Raw genomic sequence first — 19,251 nt, 5'->3', positions numbered from 1 at the left:
GTTTGTAGGGCATAATGGTCTGTGCTAGTTGAGAGAATAAATAAATCTGTGTCAGAGAATTTAAATTAGTGGACGGGGTAATCTAGATGGAGAGGCTAGTAGCAGAAAGAAGGGACATGCTAAATAAACAGATGGGTGGCTGGAGAGGAAACATGTATGTGAGCATGTAGAAACAATTAATCTTGTTAGGTCTGGCCAGTATAAACATAGTTTTTAAAGGAGGACAGACTCTAAGTCTTACCTTCAGTGGGAGTTTTACCTAACTAAGGACAGTAGCTCTGGACCTTTTCTGCAGTACAATCCTTTCAACCTACTTCCTGGTCCTACAGTTATCTTCTGGTTTTTATTGCTAATTACTGAGTTTGTCTTTCTATTTCTTCCTCAGATTTTTGTTCACACATCCAAACGTTTCCCTCTTTGTTCTTTTCCCTGTCTCTTTTTATGTCTGTCCTTTCTCTCGTACTAAACTTTCTTTTATCCCATGTGGTTTATTTACTTCTGGTGAGTTTTAGGTTTATCTGTAGTAGAACTTGTCTCATTGAAAATGCAGGTTTTTTTTTTCTTTATTGCATCAGTACTTTCCCTACAAACAGAATTAAACTGTAAAACCTCTGAGGGTCAAACAGTCTTTAACCTTTTTTTCCCCCTTTTTTTTTTTTTTTTTTTTTTTAAGTTCTCTCTATTCTTTGGGACTTTTCATATACATAAGGGAAAGAAGATCAGCCCCTTAGAATAAAAATTGATTGCACTATCAGCATGATGTACACCAAAATAATGAAACCAAAAAAGAAGTGGAGGTCAATAGAGCAGTGCAACCTGTTTGACACAAGCTGCACAAATGCTCAAAATTATCCTAGTTTTGACTTCTATCTGTGTTGGCAAACTCTGAACATTGTGTATTTGCAAACTTCCTGCAAAAGCTTTTCCCTTTCTCTGCTTAGCTGTAAATTTTATTAAATCACCGTTTGTGTTGTATTTCAAGTTCAAGCGTCATTTGTTGGGTTAGTTCACAGTGACGAGGTCACATGATGAAAGTCACATGGTATTTCGCCTTTGTCCTTGATTGACTGAAATTCTTCTATGTGATCAGAAGGGTTAGCAGAAGTCATTTTCATTTTGTATCACAGAAGGAGGATGCACTTATTTGAACTGATCGAGATAGATTTTTTTTTTTTCTTTTTAGCCCTTGGGTCTGTCTGAGTGTAATATGAAGTGGCCTTAGAACACTTATCATCTATAATTTCCCTACTGGAATTATTGGCTACTGTGTCATTATTATGATGGGGAAGGAGCAGGGAGAGCTTGGGTATATAGGAATGAACATTAGGTTGTGATATATGAGACCTGAGAGTTGAGGCTTTATTTTGACTCTATCACTGAGTCACTCTGTGACTTAGGAGAAATCAGAGAAATCACTTGGGCCAAAATTTTCAAGTTTTAGGTATCCAACTTGAAAACCTAGGTCTTGATTTTCAAACATGCTGAGCACCTGCTATTTCTACTGAAATCAGTGAGAGATGTGAGCACTTAGCACCTCTAAATATCAAGATCTAGGTGCCTCAAATTGAGCAGCCAAAAATGGATGCATCGAGAATTAATGGAGACTTTTGAACATTTTCACCTTACATTTATTATTCAAAATACCATCTTCTCCCCACATGCACCTTTATTGTTCTGCCCAGATGCCTGCTGAATTTGACAAGTGTCATTAGGGAGAAGAACACACACTTCTACAGGTAAAACACAAATCTTTTCCCACCCACTTTGTTTAAAAGCTCTGAGAGCCTGCATAGAAAATTGGTTGCCTTTTTCTTGACACTCTATTTAACATTGTATAACAAGCTTACAAACACAATAACCAACTCAACAGCCAATAATAATTGTTTGCATCAGCAGTCTGGTGGCTGATCACTATTAAATATATTTATTTAATTCTTTTACCTTGACTGCTGGAATGGGCTTCTTGGGAATAAAATGCTTTTTCTCAGGCAGTACAACAGTTGTGGTTTGCTGCTTCAGTTTAATCTTGTTCTCGGCTATTATCTTTTTGCGCTGCTCAAGGTAAGGTCCAAAACTAGGCAGTTTCTAAATTGAAAACCAGAAAATATACTATTTAGCAAGTCTATAAAACACATAAATGAATATTAACAAAGGGCCAAGGCCTTGCTGAGCATTGATTCATTTCTTATTCAGGAAGGCTCCCATTGAAGTTGATGGGATTCTTACTAAGAAATGAATAAAACTGAGACATAACTTCAAGATCTGACCTCAAAACAATAACAGAGTTTGAATATTAAAATCATAATACATGCTAACAAAAAATGGCTGCATTGCAGACAGCATTCAACAAACTCCTATCCTCCCATAGTATATTTGTATTGTACATAATAAATATTGATCACCTTGTATAAATAATTCAAACTCAACTTTATTTTTACAGTACATGGAAAGATATGTATTATATTTTATGTAATCATAAAAGTAAATAAAGATCAGCTTAAGAAACTCCACCATTGTTCAATAATACACCCACTATGATATCTATTATACCAACTGTAGTTTTAAAGCTACATGGATGTGCCCATTGACTTTATAAAGCACACACAGATCCTTGTGATATGATGCCTCAAAGTTATCTGGGCCTGTTGAAGTAATGCTAACAAGTGCCACGTGAACACTAAGATGATTTAATTTTATTCATTTCATAATTCTACCTCTATTCAAAGTCCTCACTCTCTTTTAGATCTTTTAATATCTGGGCTTGCTTAGACAAATATTGCTGCTGGAAGACATCTTTAAATGCCAAAATGTTCTGTTGCAGCTAACAACATAGAACTGCTGGTTCAAGTTTCAAAAGATTACTAGAGACTCTCTCACCCACAGTCATTTGTCTACATGGTGGAGATTTGGAAAACTACTGCTTACTAAATCCTCATGACCTAGTAAGTTGCTGTGAATTAAAAGTGACTGAAAAACCTGGTTCCTACTTATGAAATAGAATGAGCCCTGGGAAAACTAGTTTTTTTTTAATCTGAGAGCATTTAAATGGAGTGAATAAACTCAGCTCAGAGTCTAGTCTAAGTGCAATTATATTACTGTAATTAGTAGCCGGAGATAAATATCCTAGATTGTTATCGTGAGCATTAATTCATTATAATAATTTCAGCACATCAAGCATGTCCAACTGGAAACTATGTCATCACAATAAATTTAAAGGGACAATGTCAACATGACTTTTTAAAATAAATTCCTAAAAAAACATTCCAGGCTCTGATGCAGTACCGTTCTGGAAGTATCCGCTGAATAGTTTTAAAATACTTCAATTAAAAATAATATTAATAGTTATTCTATTCCTCTGCTGATATTTATATGGAAAAGTTCCTCACCAGTAACTATTTCCTCACAGGAGTCCCACTTTTGCGGTGTCAGCTTCCTCGCGTGACAAAGGGTGGATCTCCCTCAGTTGTTTGTTTTTTGGTACTCTGAGTCTACTAACTGGCAGTCTGGCATAAGTGTATTTTCTGTTCTCCTGGAACTCTCTCATTTCTCAAGTGTGCTGGAAGCAACAGTCCTCTTAAAGATCCCAGTTATGTAAATGACATGTATGCAATCTCCAGAATTCAGGAGATGGAGATCATCTCAAGAATGGAAATAAACTTAGGCTTGACAGCCCCCACAAAACAAAAACTCTAACTTTGACGGGAGATGGGTGAAGGTGTGGAAAATGTGTGGTAGCTTCAAAGAAGCAGAATTATAGTTAAGTAATTTCCTTTTCTTTACAGATGCCAAAAACACAGGAGTCCCATTTATGGAGAGTAAAAAGATTGAGGAATGTCTCACAATTAACTTGTAAAAACTTCTGCAAGCAGAAGTAAGAACAGAACTAGTATTTACTCCTGTGGGAATTCTGCGCCAAAAATTAAAAATTCTGAAAATTCTATTAGTCAAAATAACACTATATAATCACCCCAGTTTCAATTATTTTGGTAATTTATTTCAAAATACCCATCAGCAAGTATGATAACAATACAGACACACACAAAAATCCCCCCAGGAGTTGAGGGTTAAAGAAACAACAACCCAGTTCCTGTTTCTCTGCCCCCTCCACCAGAGGGCCCAGTCATGCCTCTCTCCTCCACCCTCCCCCGCTGCCCCCGCCCAGACACTCACACCCCTGTCCCCGCCACAATCCAGCCGCTGCTCCCCCCAAGCCCAGACACTCACACTCCCTACCCGCCTAAGCCCAGTGTGGGGCCCTCCCTGGCCCAGACACTCACAGCCCCCTACTCCCCAGTGCCCAGGGATCCAGAGGGAGAAACAGCCTGATGCTGGGTCCCGGGCTTGCACGGAATTTTCTGCATGCCGCCCTCTCCTTCCTTCAGGGAATGCTGGGAACTGCAGCTGCCAGGAACCTTCCAGCTACTCCTCCCCGTTCCCCCCAGTAGTGTGTCCTACTTGTGAGCTGGGCTCTGCCGGGTCCAGTGGCCCCTAGTAGCAGCCAGCAGCTCTGCAGCCCATTTCTGTGGGGAAAAAAGGGAAATTCTACGTGCACAACATTAATTACTGCAAAATTCTAAATACCAAAGTAAAATAAGGCCTGTTCAGAAAAGAGACAATAGATAATGTTGGGGAAGGGAGAGTTTACATCCTTCCCATCTAAACAATTGGCTCCAAAATTCACGGAGAGATCCCCTATTCTTAGCAATGAACATGTTTTTATGCTGTTTTTAAATTGAAAAGACCCAAGGCTGATACCATAGCCTCAGTACTGCAAATGATGAAAGAAACTTTTCTTGCAGGATTGTCAAGGTGTATCAGCTAGAAAAGTACATTTCTGGCCTTCAAATATTTTTGAAACAGTCTTGTGCTGGCTTCTGATTAGTTTCCAGAAGGAATTTAAGGCATTGGTTTTGACCTCTATAAATGATGTAATACCTGTGTAACTGAGAACCTGCCTCTCCCCTGTATACTACTGATGCAATGGTGGTGCTGAAGCTAAAACCTCATGAATTAAAAGGGAAAGGGACTGATGAGACAGCATTTTTGGGAAAAGCTCTTGATTCTTCCTTTGTATAGTTAGGGAATGAATTTGCCGACTTTTAGGGCATGTTGTAAGTCTAATTTATTTTGTCAGGTTTTTAGTGAAGTGGCAGGCTCAGGGATGGATATTTTTGTTCTGATGATGGAGGGCTGTTAAAATCAGATAATCTTTGGGGAATTGGGGGAGGGGGGGAGATGATGAGCAAATCTTTGTGTTGTGGATCCTGAACTTTTACTTTTGCAAATTTTTTAGAGTTGACAAGCTCCAAAGGCTAACAGACAGGACCTGTGAGAATAAATTTTAAAATATGAAGTATAAATATATAAAATATAAATTTTGTTAAAAAGTGGAAAGTCCATAGTTTGTGTGATGAATTAAGGGTGCAAATTAGAGAAGTGTGAATTATTGAGGCAAAAGCCTTTCTTCATCAAAGAAATGCACAAATCAGTTTTGCCATGGAAAGTTTCAAACATTTCAATTTACATAGTTGCTCGGTAGAATGGATAGAGGCCATTTTGAAATGGGTCTAATTTCACTCATGCCATGAGGATGTATCTGCTGCTATGTTAAATATTAAAAGGAAAAAGTGACCATTTCAGTTTAGGGCCTATGGTAACTCACAACAGTCAAACCAAATTTTATCAAACTTGATTTTTTTTTCCAGTCAGCCAGAGACAGTTTCCATCTGAAAAGATTACTTTTGCTAATATTCTGAGAGAGTAAAAATAGTATTTCTTTAACTATACATAACACCTGACTGTGTAGCTCAGGAAGGGGTTTATAGAGGGTTTCTCTTGCAAATAGTGTATAGACAGTCAGAAAGGTGGTAAGACTGCTGATCTTTCAGTGCTTTCATTTCAGACAGTTTGGCTTGGAATGCTATGTGAGGCAGTATGCAATTTTTTATTGAACTGAAGTATTAGATATGCTAAAAATGGAGCTGTTGAATTAGCTACTGGAAAGCTGGATATTTAAGATGGTGGTTTCATTAAACGCTGTCACTTCACTTAGAGGGGAGATTCTGAAAAGCACACAAGGTGTTTAGGAACGCAAGTCTCATTGAAAGCACATTTATTTGGTCTTGTGCTCCTAAATCCCTTGGGTGCTTTTGAAATCTCTCCCAAGATTTCTTGAATATATGTTTTGAGATATTTTTTAAATTTCCAAAGTTAAAATGTAACTAAACTCCCTACAGATCAGGATATTTTTTACATTAATACCTGCACATAAAAAAAGATTCAGTGTGAATATTTGAATTGTTTCATGCATGTGCAATCACTAGACTTAACAGATCAGTTAGAACATATTGCTGCCTCTGTAGATAGTTTACTTCTACTGTAGTGGGTATCAGCAGTGGGGGAAAGAGGATGACAAAAAAGGACAGTAGAAGGTATTCAAAATCTCAGTTCATTATTTTCATACCATAAGATTGCAACTGCCATACAAAACAAGGCGCTGGAAGTATCATGCTGTATATTTTTAAAGAAAGGAAAAACTTCTGGCTAAAGACTTCCAAAAGCTGCATTGTAACTGATGAACTGTACAAGTCTCTAGCAGCATTGTGATTTTTGTTTCAGTAGTTTCTGTAGGAATTCATCATTGATGAATTTGTTCTCACCAGAGAAGCTAAATCCTGCTCATTTAAAGATAACCGTATCTCCCACTAAAACTGTCTCTATCCAGATATAAAAAGCATTACACTGCCAATAGAGAACTGACAACATAATGAATCAAAATGAAACCTTAAGCCAGCAAAGCTTTAAGGTGAATAAGTTTGTTTTGATTATAATGTATTCATAGCTTAATCTAAAGGTAATCGAGCATATTATGAACTGGAAAAAGTGCCTGTTCCCTAATAATAAAAGGCAGTGAGTAGCTTACATTTTAAATGGCCATAATGTTGACAAGAGAAGTAGCAAGTAGCCTAAATGGAGAGGAGGCACCATGATCTAGTGGACAGCGCACTGGACCGAGAATCAGAAGATCCAGATTTTATTCCCAACTCTGCCAGTGACCCACTGCGTAACCTTGGGCCAGGGCTGGCTCCAGGCATCAGCGAAGGAAGCAGGTGCCTGGGGCGGCCAATAGAAAGGGGCGGCACGTCCAGGTCTTTGGCGGCACTTCGGTGGCAGCTCAAGTGCTCCGTTTTAGTCTTCGGCGGCAATTTGGCGGCGGGTCCCTTCACTCCGTCTCTTCCTCTTCGGTGGCAGCTCAATTGGGTTTTTCTTTTTTTTTTGTTTTTGTTTTTTTTCTTTGCCACTTGGGGCGGCAAAAAAGCTGTAGCCGGCCCTGCCTTGGGCAAATCATTTCACCTCTCTGTGCTTCTATCTCATGTCTTGTCTGTTTAGATTATAAGCTCATGAAGGCTGGAACTGTTTCTTGCTATGTGCATGAACAATACCTAGTACAAGTGTGCCTTGAGTTCAGCTGGGACCTCTAGGTGCCATTATGATACAAATAAAAATAACCACATTTTAAAGAACTGTGCTGTATCTGGTATATTTTATCTTACTCATATTTTCTTAATATAAAAAGAACACTGAAAAATAATTATTTTCATAAATAGGATTCTAATAGGGAACAATAGAGGAAAGACCTCAAATTTATATAAGCAGTCTGTAAACATCTGGTGATTTAGGAGTAGGAGGGGTCAGTAACAGCTCTTTACAAAACCTTTTTCCATCATGACTGAAGACATTTTCCATGTCAGACATAACTTCATTTATCCAATTTCCATTACATGTGGGTCTTGCTCTTAGATATGCAGGCACATAGCCATTCATTTTGTAAATTCACCCTGTGCATTCATAAGTTCTAAATGATTTTACATGATACCTGGTAATGCATCTCCATGTATCTGGAAGCAGAATTGAAGTCAAATTGTCTTATTTAGTATATTTTATATTTTTTTCAAGTGTACACATTACTGCTGCATATAGAAAAACTGGTGAGAGAGAGCATGACAACCAAAGAAATAAAAGCATGACATCTGCTGAAATGCTAGAATAGCAGAAACAGTCCACATGGTTTCAAAGAGAAAAATGTATGGGAGTGGTAGTGACAACTGCAGGAACACGGTCCCCCATACTTTGCAATTACATCGCTATGCAAATGGCTATATAAATCTTCTCTCTGTAAAGTCACCACATAAATCAGTGGCAGCGCTCTATAAATCAACCAAAATGCTGCCTTCTCTGGTTCTTGAGTTTCTCTCCCCGCCAATTTGCTTTTCTGCCTGCCTGTTGCTTTGTTGAGTGCTTTCCCTCACTGAGTCCTCTGCAACCGCTCCCACAATGCAGTCCTTGAAAGGACAGAATGGGAAGCAGAGAAGGGAAATTCTGCTTCCTCTAGGAGAGCTGCAAGGAAAACACAGATGGCCAGCACACCTGATCATCTTCTTTCAGGTACAGGTTCAACTGATCTTGACTGCACTGGCTCCACAAACACCTATCTTACTTGTGGACCCGTAAAAGAGCAGAGTTTCCCCCCTGTGATTTTTAGCAGGCCTGCAACTGTGAAGCTTCCGCCTGGCTTTGGGAGCTTAGCGAGATAGGCAGCTGGGGGAGAGAAAGTTAAGCAAGTTGGAGATATGGATATTCTTGACCAGATAGGGCAGCTTTGGAGAGAGGGTTACTGGAGGACCAGGAGTTAGGAAAGGCTGTGGGCAAAAAAACTTGGAGCAGAAGGGCAGGCAGCCATGGGAGCTATTAAAATTTTAACTAGATAGGCAGCTGCCCCCTCCTGGGGTTTCATTAAAATGTAAATCAGGTTTGCGTGGCTCACAGCACAAAGATTTTAAGATTGTCTGTCTCCCACTTGATCGTGTGGAAAACTTTGTATGCTAGATGCACAAATTGTTCCCAGTGAACCTGGTTTCAGTTTTATTGTTTCCTCCAGCTGCTTTTGAAAACCTCCGAGGCTGTTTTCTTCAAGGCAATGCGCATTTAAGATGGCTGCATAAATCTAGAGTCCTTACCACATGATTTAAGTCTAACATGTTGCATAGTACTCTGGACCTTGACGATAACTAAGGCTGCATAATATTTTCCATTCTAACCCCATTTCCAGACTCTCCTAACTTTCAAAAACATTTGCCCTTCATGGTAAAATTTTTCCTGGCTTGATGTCTGCCTTAAGATGATTTCCCTCCCTCCTCCCCGGAAAATGTGAGAAAAGTGGTTGCATTATTTCCAAGAAGGAAGAACATGAAAACAGACACATTTCCCAGTATAAAAACAGCTTTATGATGTTTTTGGAAAAAGCTGTTAAGCCAAAAGATCTATGGGTAGAAAGTTGTAATTTGTCACAGGAAGAGTTGTCATTGAGGCAAAGTGTCTTTGAGAGTTCTAGTGAAAAGTGTTTTGTTGGGTCTGAGTTCTGAGCCTTTGAAAATGACATATTGTGCACACACAGAACATTTTGCAGGGACTTTTCTTGCTAAGCTCATGAAGTGCACAACTAATGAACACCAAATATCAATGACAATGGAAGAAATGAAATTGATTAATACTAATTCTTATTCTTTTGGATTAGATTCTCTTAAAAGCCGTGGCCCTTTTGTCTGGCAGTGGAGAAGGACCATCAACTGGCTGAATTACCCCAGCTGGGGACTCCCACAGAATAGAGGTGTCATCCACCTGGTATAAGAGTTTGTGTAGGGTCAGCATAGCCAGCTCACACAAGCCATCCCTGGCCTCAAATAAGCATAGGAAATGTGCAGCAGGCAAGTCAAGGAGGCATGGCAGGAGCATCTTCAGCAATCTCCAACTGATAGATAGCTCCTTGGAGAAACAGTCAGGTGCTTTAGACTAGATCCCCAAAGCTGCTCTAAGCAATGTCCAGGCCAGGACCAGCATAGTGCTGCAAACAGATCCTTTGTAAGCTCCTTACCCCTACGTTGCCAAGCAGTATTGGGCAGAGCAGAAAATGTGTCCCTTTGAATTCAGCAATTCACACACTCTCATTGTTCTATTTCTCGCCGCTGAATCTTCATTTAGACTACTCTCCTCACGGAGGAAGAAATTACTTTCAAAATAAAAGACAGAAGAAAAGGCATTCTGAAATTCTGTACAGAGTATTTTGCCTTTTAGTTATTTTGTTATTCTTCGAGTTTTCTTTGTATTTTTGTTTTATCTGCTTTGTCGTCATTCCTTTCCAAATACTATACAACTGCTCCTCAAACGCTTGTTTCTTGTAACTCTATTCTCTAAACTTTGTGTGGATACCATTTTGTCTGTTCTCTAAGCCATGTTTATCACAAGCAGGTGAGCTGACCCCCTATCCACTACAATTCTGAAATCTGGAGACAAGAATAAATGCCACTTTAGTATTTATTTTAGGAAAGCACATTACCATGGTCTCATGATGATGTATATAGGACCACTTTTGTGCATGGGTGCTAAAACTGCTATTTTAAATAACTGCATACGATTATTCTCTTTTATTCCATTTTTCAATCACTGCCAGCATTTTCTCCATGAGTTAGACATCACTAGCAAGTTATTCTCACTGTTGTGACTCGGCTATTTTGTTTTTACACCACTTTATATTGAGAAAAGTGAAAGATTTTAGGATTCCTGTTTGCTGTAGTGCAGCAAAAGCTTTATGTTCCACAGCATAAAGTTTCTCTAGCATGAAATATTCATTAGACAAAAAAAGGAGTTAACATAGCAAACTTCTGTGCTTACAATCAAAAGCTTTAATAACACGGATGCAAAAGTATTACCTTCAAGGGAGGTGGGGGGTAGGAGGAGGAGAAGATAAAGATTTGAGCACATAACTGTGCTACTTCATGAACATCTGGCAGTCTGTCATTTAATAGACAACAACATCTTCTCTAAACAGAAGAGACTTGAATTCATCAGGGATTCCTGTAGTACAGTATGTGCTTAACTTAAGTACCTGCTTTCTGTGATTTCCATAGATTATCATATTCATGACACTGTGGAGTGAAAGCATTCCTCTCACTCTCTAACCAGAACATGAAAAAGAAATTAAAATATTGGCAGGCACTTTGTCTCTAGTTTGTTGGACATGTAAGAAAAGGACTCTCCACCCATTTATGCTAATGAAATTCTGTCAGCTAAGCAGCATTGTAACAAAGATGACAGCAGAATGTCTATTAATAAATATCTGACAGGCTAGCAAACACAACTGTATTCAAGTGGTTTCTTTCAATAAACACAGATCAATTGTGCTTTATAATTGGGAAAGCTTTGTGTAAATACCAGTTTATCATTTATTTGTACCTAAAAAAAAAAAAATCCATTAACCCAGTATTCAAATTTTTTTTGGATGGGATACATACTACACGTATGCACACATGGCTTGTGTGCTGGTGATATTGATGTGATAAACTGCACTGCCAAATGAAAAACAATAATTACTATACACTTTTGACTGCCCTACCTGCCACCCTGGCCATTAATCTTGATGTTCAGATACCACAGTGATGGACGCCCTTATAAAACCAACCACTGTCATGGCTTTAACCTTCCCTTTCTGAGGCAAATTTACTGAGAAGATGGTAGTTTACTAACTCCAGCAGCACCTAATATCTATGAGTATTCTGGGCCCTTTCCAAACAGGCTTCAGACCAATTACAGTATGGAAGTGGTAAATCAGAGTAAAAGTATCTTTATGTCTATTGGCAAGACACACATCCATGCTGATACTACCAGATCTATTGGGAGCACTGTCAATAATGAAATTTCCTTGTCTGGGCCCACAATAACTGGGATCCAGTAGATTTGGTTAGCTGGTAGGAGTTTTAGTTTCCCCTGAAGAGTGATCGCGAGAACATATTACTATAGAGATTCCAGAAGAATGGACTCCTGTAAGGCTCAATGCTGGCACTACCTTTATTTAATGTGTTCACCAATGACCTACTGAACATTATCTCTGGGCAGTTCATGTACGCCAATGATAGTTAATATAGAGCTCTGTAAACTGACCCAAATCCAGTGGGACATGATTATGTGTCACAATTGGATCGGATCAGAAAATAACCCTACCCTCTTGGGCTCAGGTTGGGCTGCCTCTGGTGACCTTTTCCTGCCCTTGAGTTGATGCGGCAGCAACCTAGCCCCAAATCTTTCCCAAGATCTGCATATGAGGAGGGGTTAGGAAGTCATCCATATGTGCAATCTCACTGTGGCTACACAAAGTGGGGGCGAGTTGACTTTGATACATCATAATGCCCTGTCCCTGGATCCATGAAGCGCACACTATACAATCATGAAGCTCTGTGAAAGCAGGACTGGGGGGGGACCAGTCTCTTCCCCCAGAAATCTGAGAATCCATACAAAAGTTAATACAATTTCAAAATGTATTAACTTTTGCATGGAGCTCCTCCTACAGCAGAAACCTTGTCAGTACAGATCCACCAGAACCATTCTGTCAAGGAAGCAAGAGGACTGAGGCAGTGGAGAGCATCTATATAGATGTCCCTGGGCCTCTGGCAGACCCCGTGAAATCCCCAGGTTCTGAGGGTCATTCCATATGGCTTTGACTACACTAGGCAAAGAATCCATGGCTGGCTGGGGTGTCAGGAACAGTTGGACTATTGCTGAACATTGTCACTAGCTACATTTGTAGCTATACTATCTATGTTCAGTGACAGATATGTTCCCTGGTGTAGCTAAGACTTGTATGTGGTTGAGGGGGAGTGTACCATTTCAACTTTAAAGAACAATCTGGGGGAAACGCCACAAGGGGACCATGCCATCGTTTCCTCCTCCCTGAATGTGTATGGCTTTTTTATTTTTATTTATTTTTTTGCATCGGGGAATGATTTGGCCCAGATTATTATGGATCTGGAGACATTGTAAACACCAAACCACCACAGCACATCTAGAATTAAACTCCATTTTTTCCTGGTAGATTATATAACTCTCTCTAAATATATATATATAATATAATATAATACTAATAGACTATTTAAATGCAAACCATTGCTAATAATTCCTAAGTAAACCTTCTTCCACTTCAGAATCATTGTAATCCATCTCTTATGCTGGATAAACTGCCGTACTTATCCTGCTTACTGCACAGGCTATAATGCTTCTCCTTATTCATCTCTCATACACAGTAATCCTTCTACCTCTACTTTACAGATTTCTAATTTAAATGTAAAATATTCACTGCAGACAAAAGAGTCCTAGTGTAAACAACAACTCTTATGGTTAAGACTGAGGCGCTTACCATTGTCTTTTAAAGTCTTTAAAGTACAAACTAGACAATATGGTGATTTTAATCATCAGTTATCTGACCTCATCTACATTTTATGCTAACAGTCGTGCAGAAATAAACCCTGAGAATGACATTTAGCAGCAAGTCCAATAGTCTCTATTCAGTCAGAAATCCCACTGAAGTCAGTGGGAGCAGAATTGAGAGAAGACAGTGAACATTTTCCCATGATTTTTGTTGTTGTTTCACGTGGGCAATTTTATGCCCCTCAAAAATTGGTTTCCTGGGAAAATTGACATAATTGGCTATTTTGATAGTTCATATAAAATGTGAACTGTTGAAGCAATCATTTGCTTGATTTCTGCAATTTTTTTGCTAGGAAATATCCTTATTTGAACTAAAATGACCAATTTTTTAGCAAAACAAAAAAAATAAGAAGAATAAACCGTTTAATGAAATAAGCACACTTTCAAGTTCATTACAAATTTTGAAAAAACCCTCAGATTTTGAAGTTTTGCCTTTCATTGAACATTTATTTCATACTACATCTCCAAATGGGAGTTTACGTGAAGAGAACAGGAGTACTTGTGGCACCTTAGAGACTAACAAATTTATTAGAGCATAAGCTTTCGTGGACTACAGCCCACTTCTTCGGATGCATACCATATTAGAGCATAAGCTTTCTTCATCTGAAGAAGTGGGCTGTAGTCCACGAAAGCTTNAGAACAGGAGTACTTGTGGCACCTTAGAGACTAACAAATTTATTAGAGCATAAGCTTTCGTGGACTACAGCCCACTTCTTCGGATGCATACCATATTAGAGCATAAGCTTTCTTCATCTGAAGAAGTGGGCTGTAGTCCACGAAAGCTTATGCTCTAATAGGTATGCATCCGAAGAAGTGGGCTGTAGTCCACGAAAGCTTATGCTCTAATAAATTTGTTAGTCTCTAAGGTGCAACAAGTACTCCTGTTCTTTTTGCGGATACAGACTAACACGGCTGCTACTCTGATACGTGAAGAGAGTACTGGGTCAGGACAGCAGGATTTGGCCTTCTGTTTTTTATTATTTATATTGAAGTAGCACCTCACCTAGGACCCCCAGTCATGGACCTTGACCCCACTCTAACAGACACTCTACACACACAGAACAAAAAGGCTGACTATTCCTTCATTCTATTGCACAGATTAAAGCTGTGACTTTCTTCACAGCTGACGTGTGAATCATTGGATACCAACAGTAATGCTTCCAACATCTTCAATTTTGTCTAAATAAAAGTTATTGGGCTAAAGGCTGTACTGACTGATACCCTATACAAGCAAAATAAAGTCACTGAGCCTGATTCTGATCACAATTATATTCCATTTATCCTGGTCTAAAATAGTTGAGTTCAGTAAAACATCCTTGATTTATACCAAGAGGAGAATCAGGCCCCTTTACTTCACTGGGGTTGCACACAATGTCTGTTATTGCAAAGTCTGGCAATTATCTTCAGACCATCTGACCATATTCTGGAATGCAGTAAAATACCCTGATAGAAGACAACTGTGTGTCAGTTTAGGTCTTGTATGTCATTCTACACTTTTTCTAAAGAAAAAGTACATGATGGTGCTAATCACAGTTCTGAATGACCTGCCCCCTCCAGCAATTTATGGGGAAAGAAGCAGCTTAACCCAACCCTGGGTTCAAAGAACAAATGGATTATTTTTATAATAAAGCTGACTTATTGTGGAATTCAAACTTCCAAATGTGGTTGAACATGAATAAATACAGTGGTCAGTCAGGACAAATTATTCAGTTTAATTATTTTGCATTATTAATTACGAATACCAGAAAAAATATTCTTTTCAGTATTTTGTAATTGTGGAGGGTGCTTAGATCCATTTTAAAATAGTATATATTATAAACAAACCTAGTTAATGCATGATTTTACTTTCTTTTTTTAAGTACTTTAGAATATCGTATGTGCAATTTCAGCTAAATGTTGAGGAGATTTATTCATTGTTAAACATTCATTTTTGTTTGGTGTATAAGGGGAAAGGGTCATTCATTGAACAGATTTATTCATATAAGGATTCCCTAATAAATTCTGCATGAGAGTCAAATGCATTGGTGCAACAGCACATTAATTTTGTTAACAGATAAATTATTGCTTATTCATTTTAAAACTGAGTGTGGTTTATTTGTACATTAGTAGCTATTGCAACACCAAATACATGCTTTTTAAGCTTATTCTACATAAACCAGATAGTCATTTTTATTGACAATCCAATTTAGGTTATGTATCAGTCTTTTATTATAAATCCCTAGTTTTTGAGGGATTATACATTTGCATGAAGAGATTTAATTTGTTTTCACTGTATTCTGCCATGGGGGGCATATTCCATACCTCCCTAATGGATTTAGAAGAGAAATGAAGGCTAGGAAGGGATCTCGAGAAGTTAATCAAGTTCAGCTCCTTGCTGTGGCAGGACCAAGTAAACCTAGACCATCTGACAGCTGTTTGTCCAACCTAAGCTTAAAAACCTCCAGTGATGGGAATTCTACAACTTCCCTTGGAAGCTTTTTCCAGAGTTTAACTACCCTTATAGTTAGAAAGTTTTTTCCTAATATCTAACCTGAATTTCCCTTGCTGCAGATGAAGCCCATTACTTCTTGTCCTACCTTCAGTGGACATGGAGAATAATAGATCACAATTCTCTTTATAACAGCCCTTAAAATTGTGAAGACTGTTAGCAGATGCCTCCTCAGTCTTCTTTTCTCAGTCGTTTTAACATTTCCTCATAGGTCAGGTTTTCTAAACCTTTTATTATTTTTGTTGCTCTCTCCAATTTGTCCACACAGTACTCCAGCTGAGGCCTCGTTTGTCCTTCTCTGGACAAGAGAGTCTTAGTCTGGATAAAAGAAGACTAAGGGGGGACATGCTAACAGTTTTCAAGTACATAAAAGGACGTTACAAGGAGGAAGGAGAAAAGTTGTTCTCTTTAACCTCTGAGGATAGGACAAGAAGCAATGGGCTTAAATTGCAGCAAGGGCAGTTTAGGTTGGCCATTAGGAAAAACTTCCTAACTGACAGGGTGGTTAAGCATTGGAATAAATTGCTTAGGAAGTTTGTAGAATCTCCATCAATGGAGATTTTTCAGAGTAAGTTACACTAACACTTGTCAGGGATGATCTACATAATACCTAGTCCTGCCTTGAGTACCAGAGACTGGACTACAAGACTTCTCAAGGTCCCTTCCAGTCCTACGATTCTATTATTCTCTGCTTGTAGGAGAAACCATTTGATTAGCTTGGTGTGCATCTGCAGAACGTAATGAAGAAATAGCTGAGGAAAGTAGTTTTGCATTTAGTTCTGACAGTAGGGTATGTATAACCATTTTTATCTCTTATGGGCATGAATTCTATAATCTGGGTCCAACTCCTGAGAACCTTGTATACCCTCTGAATGCAAATATAAAGGGATAACCAGCTGGTGCTTGTGACTCGCTGCAAACAGTTCTCTTTTAGGTCATACTGCATTTTGTTTGGATAAAACTGCACACAAAATGCCATCTTGATTCATTTACATTTCTTAAAACTTCTAAACAGGACTAGAGGACTAGAGAAAAGGAGACCCTGCGCAAGCAGAGCAGGGAGACTCCCCCAGCATCAAGATCCGAGGGTAACCCTACCCAGAGGGGAAGAGGGTAAGAAGCCTGTGGAGCTGAAGAGGCTGGGGCCTGGTCTACACTATGACTTTAATTTGGATTTAGCAGCGTTAAATCGAATTAACCCTGCACCCGTCCACACAACGAAGCCATTTATTTCGAAATAAAGGGCTCTTTAAATCGATTTCTGTACTCCACCCTGACGAGCATAGTAGTGCCAAAATCGATATTGTCATTTCGAATTAGGGTTAGTGTGGCCGCAATTCAATGGTATTGGCCTCCGGGAGCTGTCCCACAGTGCACCATTGTGACCGCTCTGGACAGCAATCTGAACTCTGATGCACTGGCCAGGTAGACAGGAAAAGCCCCGTGAACATTTGAATTTCATTTCCTGTTTGCCCAGCGTGGAGAGCACAGGTGACCACAGATAGCTCAGCTCATCAGCACAGGTAAACATGCAGTCCGATAATCAAAAAAGAGCACCAGCATGGACCGTACGGGAGGTACTGGATCTGATCGCTATATGGGGAGAGGATTCAGTGCTAGCAGAACTTCTTTCGAAAAGACGAAATGCCAAAACTTTTGAAAAAATCTCCAAGAGCATGATGGAGAGAGGCCACAATAGGGACTCAGATCAGTGCCGCGTGAAAGTCAAGGAGCTCAGACAAGCCTATCAAAAAACAAAGGAGGCAAATGGTCGCTCCGGGTCAGAGCCGCGGACATGCTGCTTCTACGCCGAGACGCATGCAGTTCTAGGGGGGGCTGCCACCACTACCCCACCTCTCACCGTGGATTCTGAGGCGAGGATAATCTCATCAGCTTCACCTGAGGATTCTGCGGACGGGGAAGAGGAGGAGGAGGAGGACGAGCTTGCGGAGAGCACCCAGCACTTCGTTCTCCCCAACAGCCAGGATCTTTTTCTCAGCCTGACTGAAGTACCCTCCCAACCCAATATCTAAGACCATGACCCCATGGAAGGGACCTCAGGTGAGTTTACCTTTTAAAATATAAAACTTGTTTTAAAAGCAAGCATTTTTAATGATTACTTTGCCCTGAGGACTTGGGATGCATTCGCGGTCAGTTCAGCTACTGGAAAAGTCTGTTAACATGTCTGGGGATGGAGCGGAAATCCTCCAGGGACATCTCCACGAAGCTCTCCTGGAGGTACTCCAAAAGCCTTGCCACAAGGTTTCTGGGCAGTGCAGCCTTATTCCGTCCTCCATGGTAGGACACTTGACCACGCCATGCTTGCAGCAAGTAATCTGGTATCATTGCATTACAAAGCCTGGCAGCGTATGGTCCCGGTGTTTGCTGGCATTCAAGCAACATCCGTTCTTTATCTCGCTGTGTAATCCTCAGGAGAGTGATATCGCTCATGGTAACCTGGTTGAAATACGGGAATTTAAGTAAGGGGACAGAGGTGGCCATTCCTATTGGGCTGTTTGCCTGTGGCTGAAAAGAAATCCTTCCCTGCAGTTAGCCAAGCGCGGGGGGGGGGAGGGATTGGCCCTGAGCTTTTCGCGTTTGGCTAGCAGGGATCTTCCCTGTTACCAGCCACGCGGTGGGGGGGAGGGGTACAGCGATCATCCCAGATAATTCATGGCGGGGGGGTTAGTTTGGTTTCTGCAGGGATCTTCCCTGATACCAGCCACGCAGTGGGGGGAGGGATAAAGCGATCATCCCAGAGAATTGGATGGGGGGAGGTTTAGTTTGTTTTCTGCTGCTGAAGGTTAATAGGAAAACCACAGCAGTCAACGGGCTTTGCTTGGTATGTGGGAAAGGAGGGCGCAGAAGCTGAAAGACAATGGCTTACCATGGCCGCATGCAAGCTGAATTCTGTTGCCTGGACCTGCGTCTGTGATCTCTAACACCAAAGCCACAGACACTCAATATTAAGATGGAAAATGCGACCTTGTACTGAAATCACATGTGCTATGTAATGTGAATAGTGTTGTTCACCATGAAAGAGTATAAGCATTGTTCTGTAAAATGTATAATTTTAAAAGCTTCTCTCCTTTTTTTCAACCCTCCCTCCAGCAGCTGCAAATTTTTCAAGCCTCCCTCCTCCGTCCCGAAGGCTATCTCAGATAAGGCGGGCGGAGAAAGAGGACGCGAGACGAGACGTTCACAGAAATAATGGAATGCACCCGCAATGAAAGAGCTCATTTGAATGAGTGGAAGGACACGGTATCTAAATTTAGGAAAGATGCCAGTGAACGTGCGGTCATGAGGGACGCTCGAGATGAGAGGTGGCAGGCTGCAACGCTGGGACTGCTGCGTGATCAAACGGACATGCTCCGGCGTCTGGTGAAGCTTCAGGAACAGCAGCAGGATAACAGACTGCCGCTGCAGCCGCTGTATAACCTCCCTCCCCC

General features: G+C 40.2%; 1 protein-coding gene across 2 annotated transcripts in view; it reads right to left on the bottom strand.

The window, feature by feature from the left end:
- The window catches only part of DPYD (dihydropyrimidine dehydrogenase), a 595,247-nt gene that overhangs the window by 15,652 nt on the left and 560,344 nt on the right, over positions 1-19,251 (bottom strand). For both annotated transcript variants that reach the window (XM_034779205.1, XM_034779204.1), the window contains one exon: positions 1,942-2,085. In XM_034779205.1, the coding sequence (XP_034635096.1) occupies positions 1,942-2,085 (144 nt within the window). The remainder of the gene's footprint in view (positions 1-1,941; positions 2,086-19,251) is intronic.

Source organism: Trachemys scripta, chromosome 8 (genome assembly GCF_013100865.1).
Source record: "Trachemys scripta elegans isolate TJP31775 chromosome 8, CAS_Tse_1.0, whole genome shotgun sequence".
In the NCBI taxonomy this organism is placed as follows: domain Eukaryota; kingdom Metazoa; phylum Chordata; order Testudines; family Emydidae; genus Trachemys; species Trachemys scripta.
Note: the sequence above shows the minus strand (reverse complement) of the source record. Positions and strands in the feature narration are given on the sequence as shown.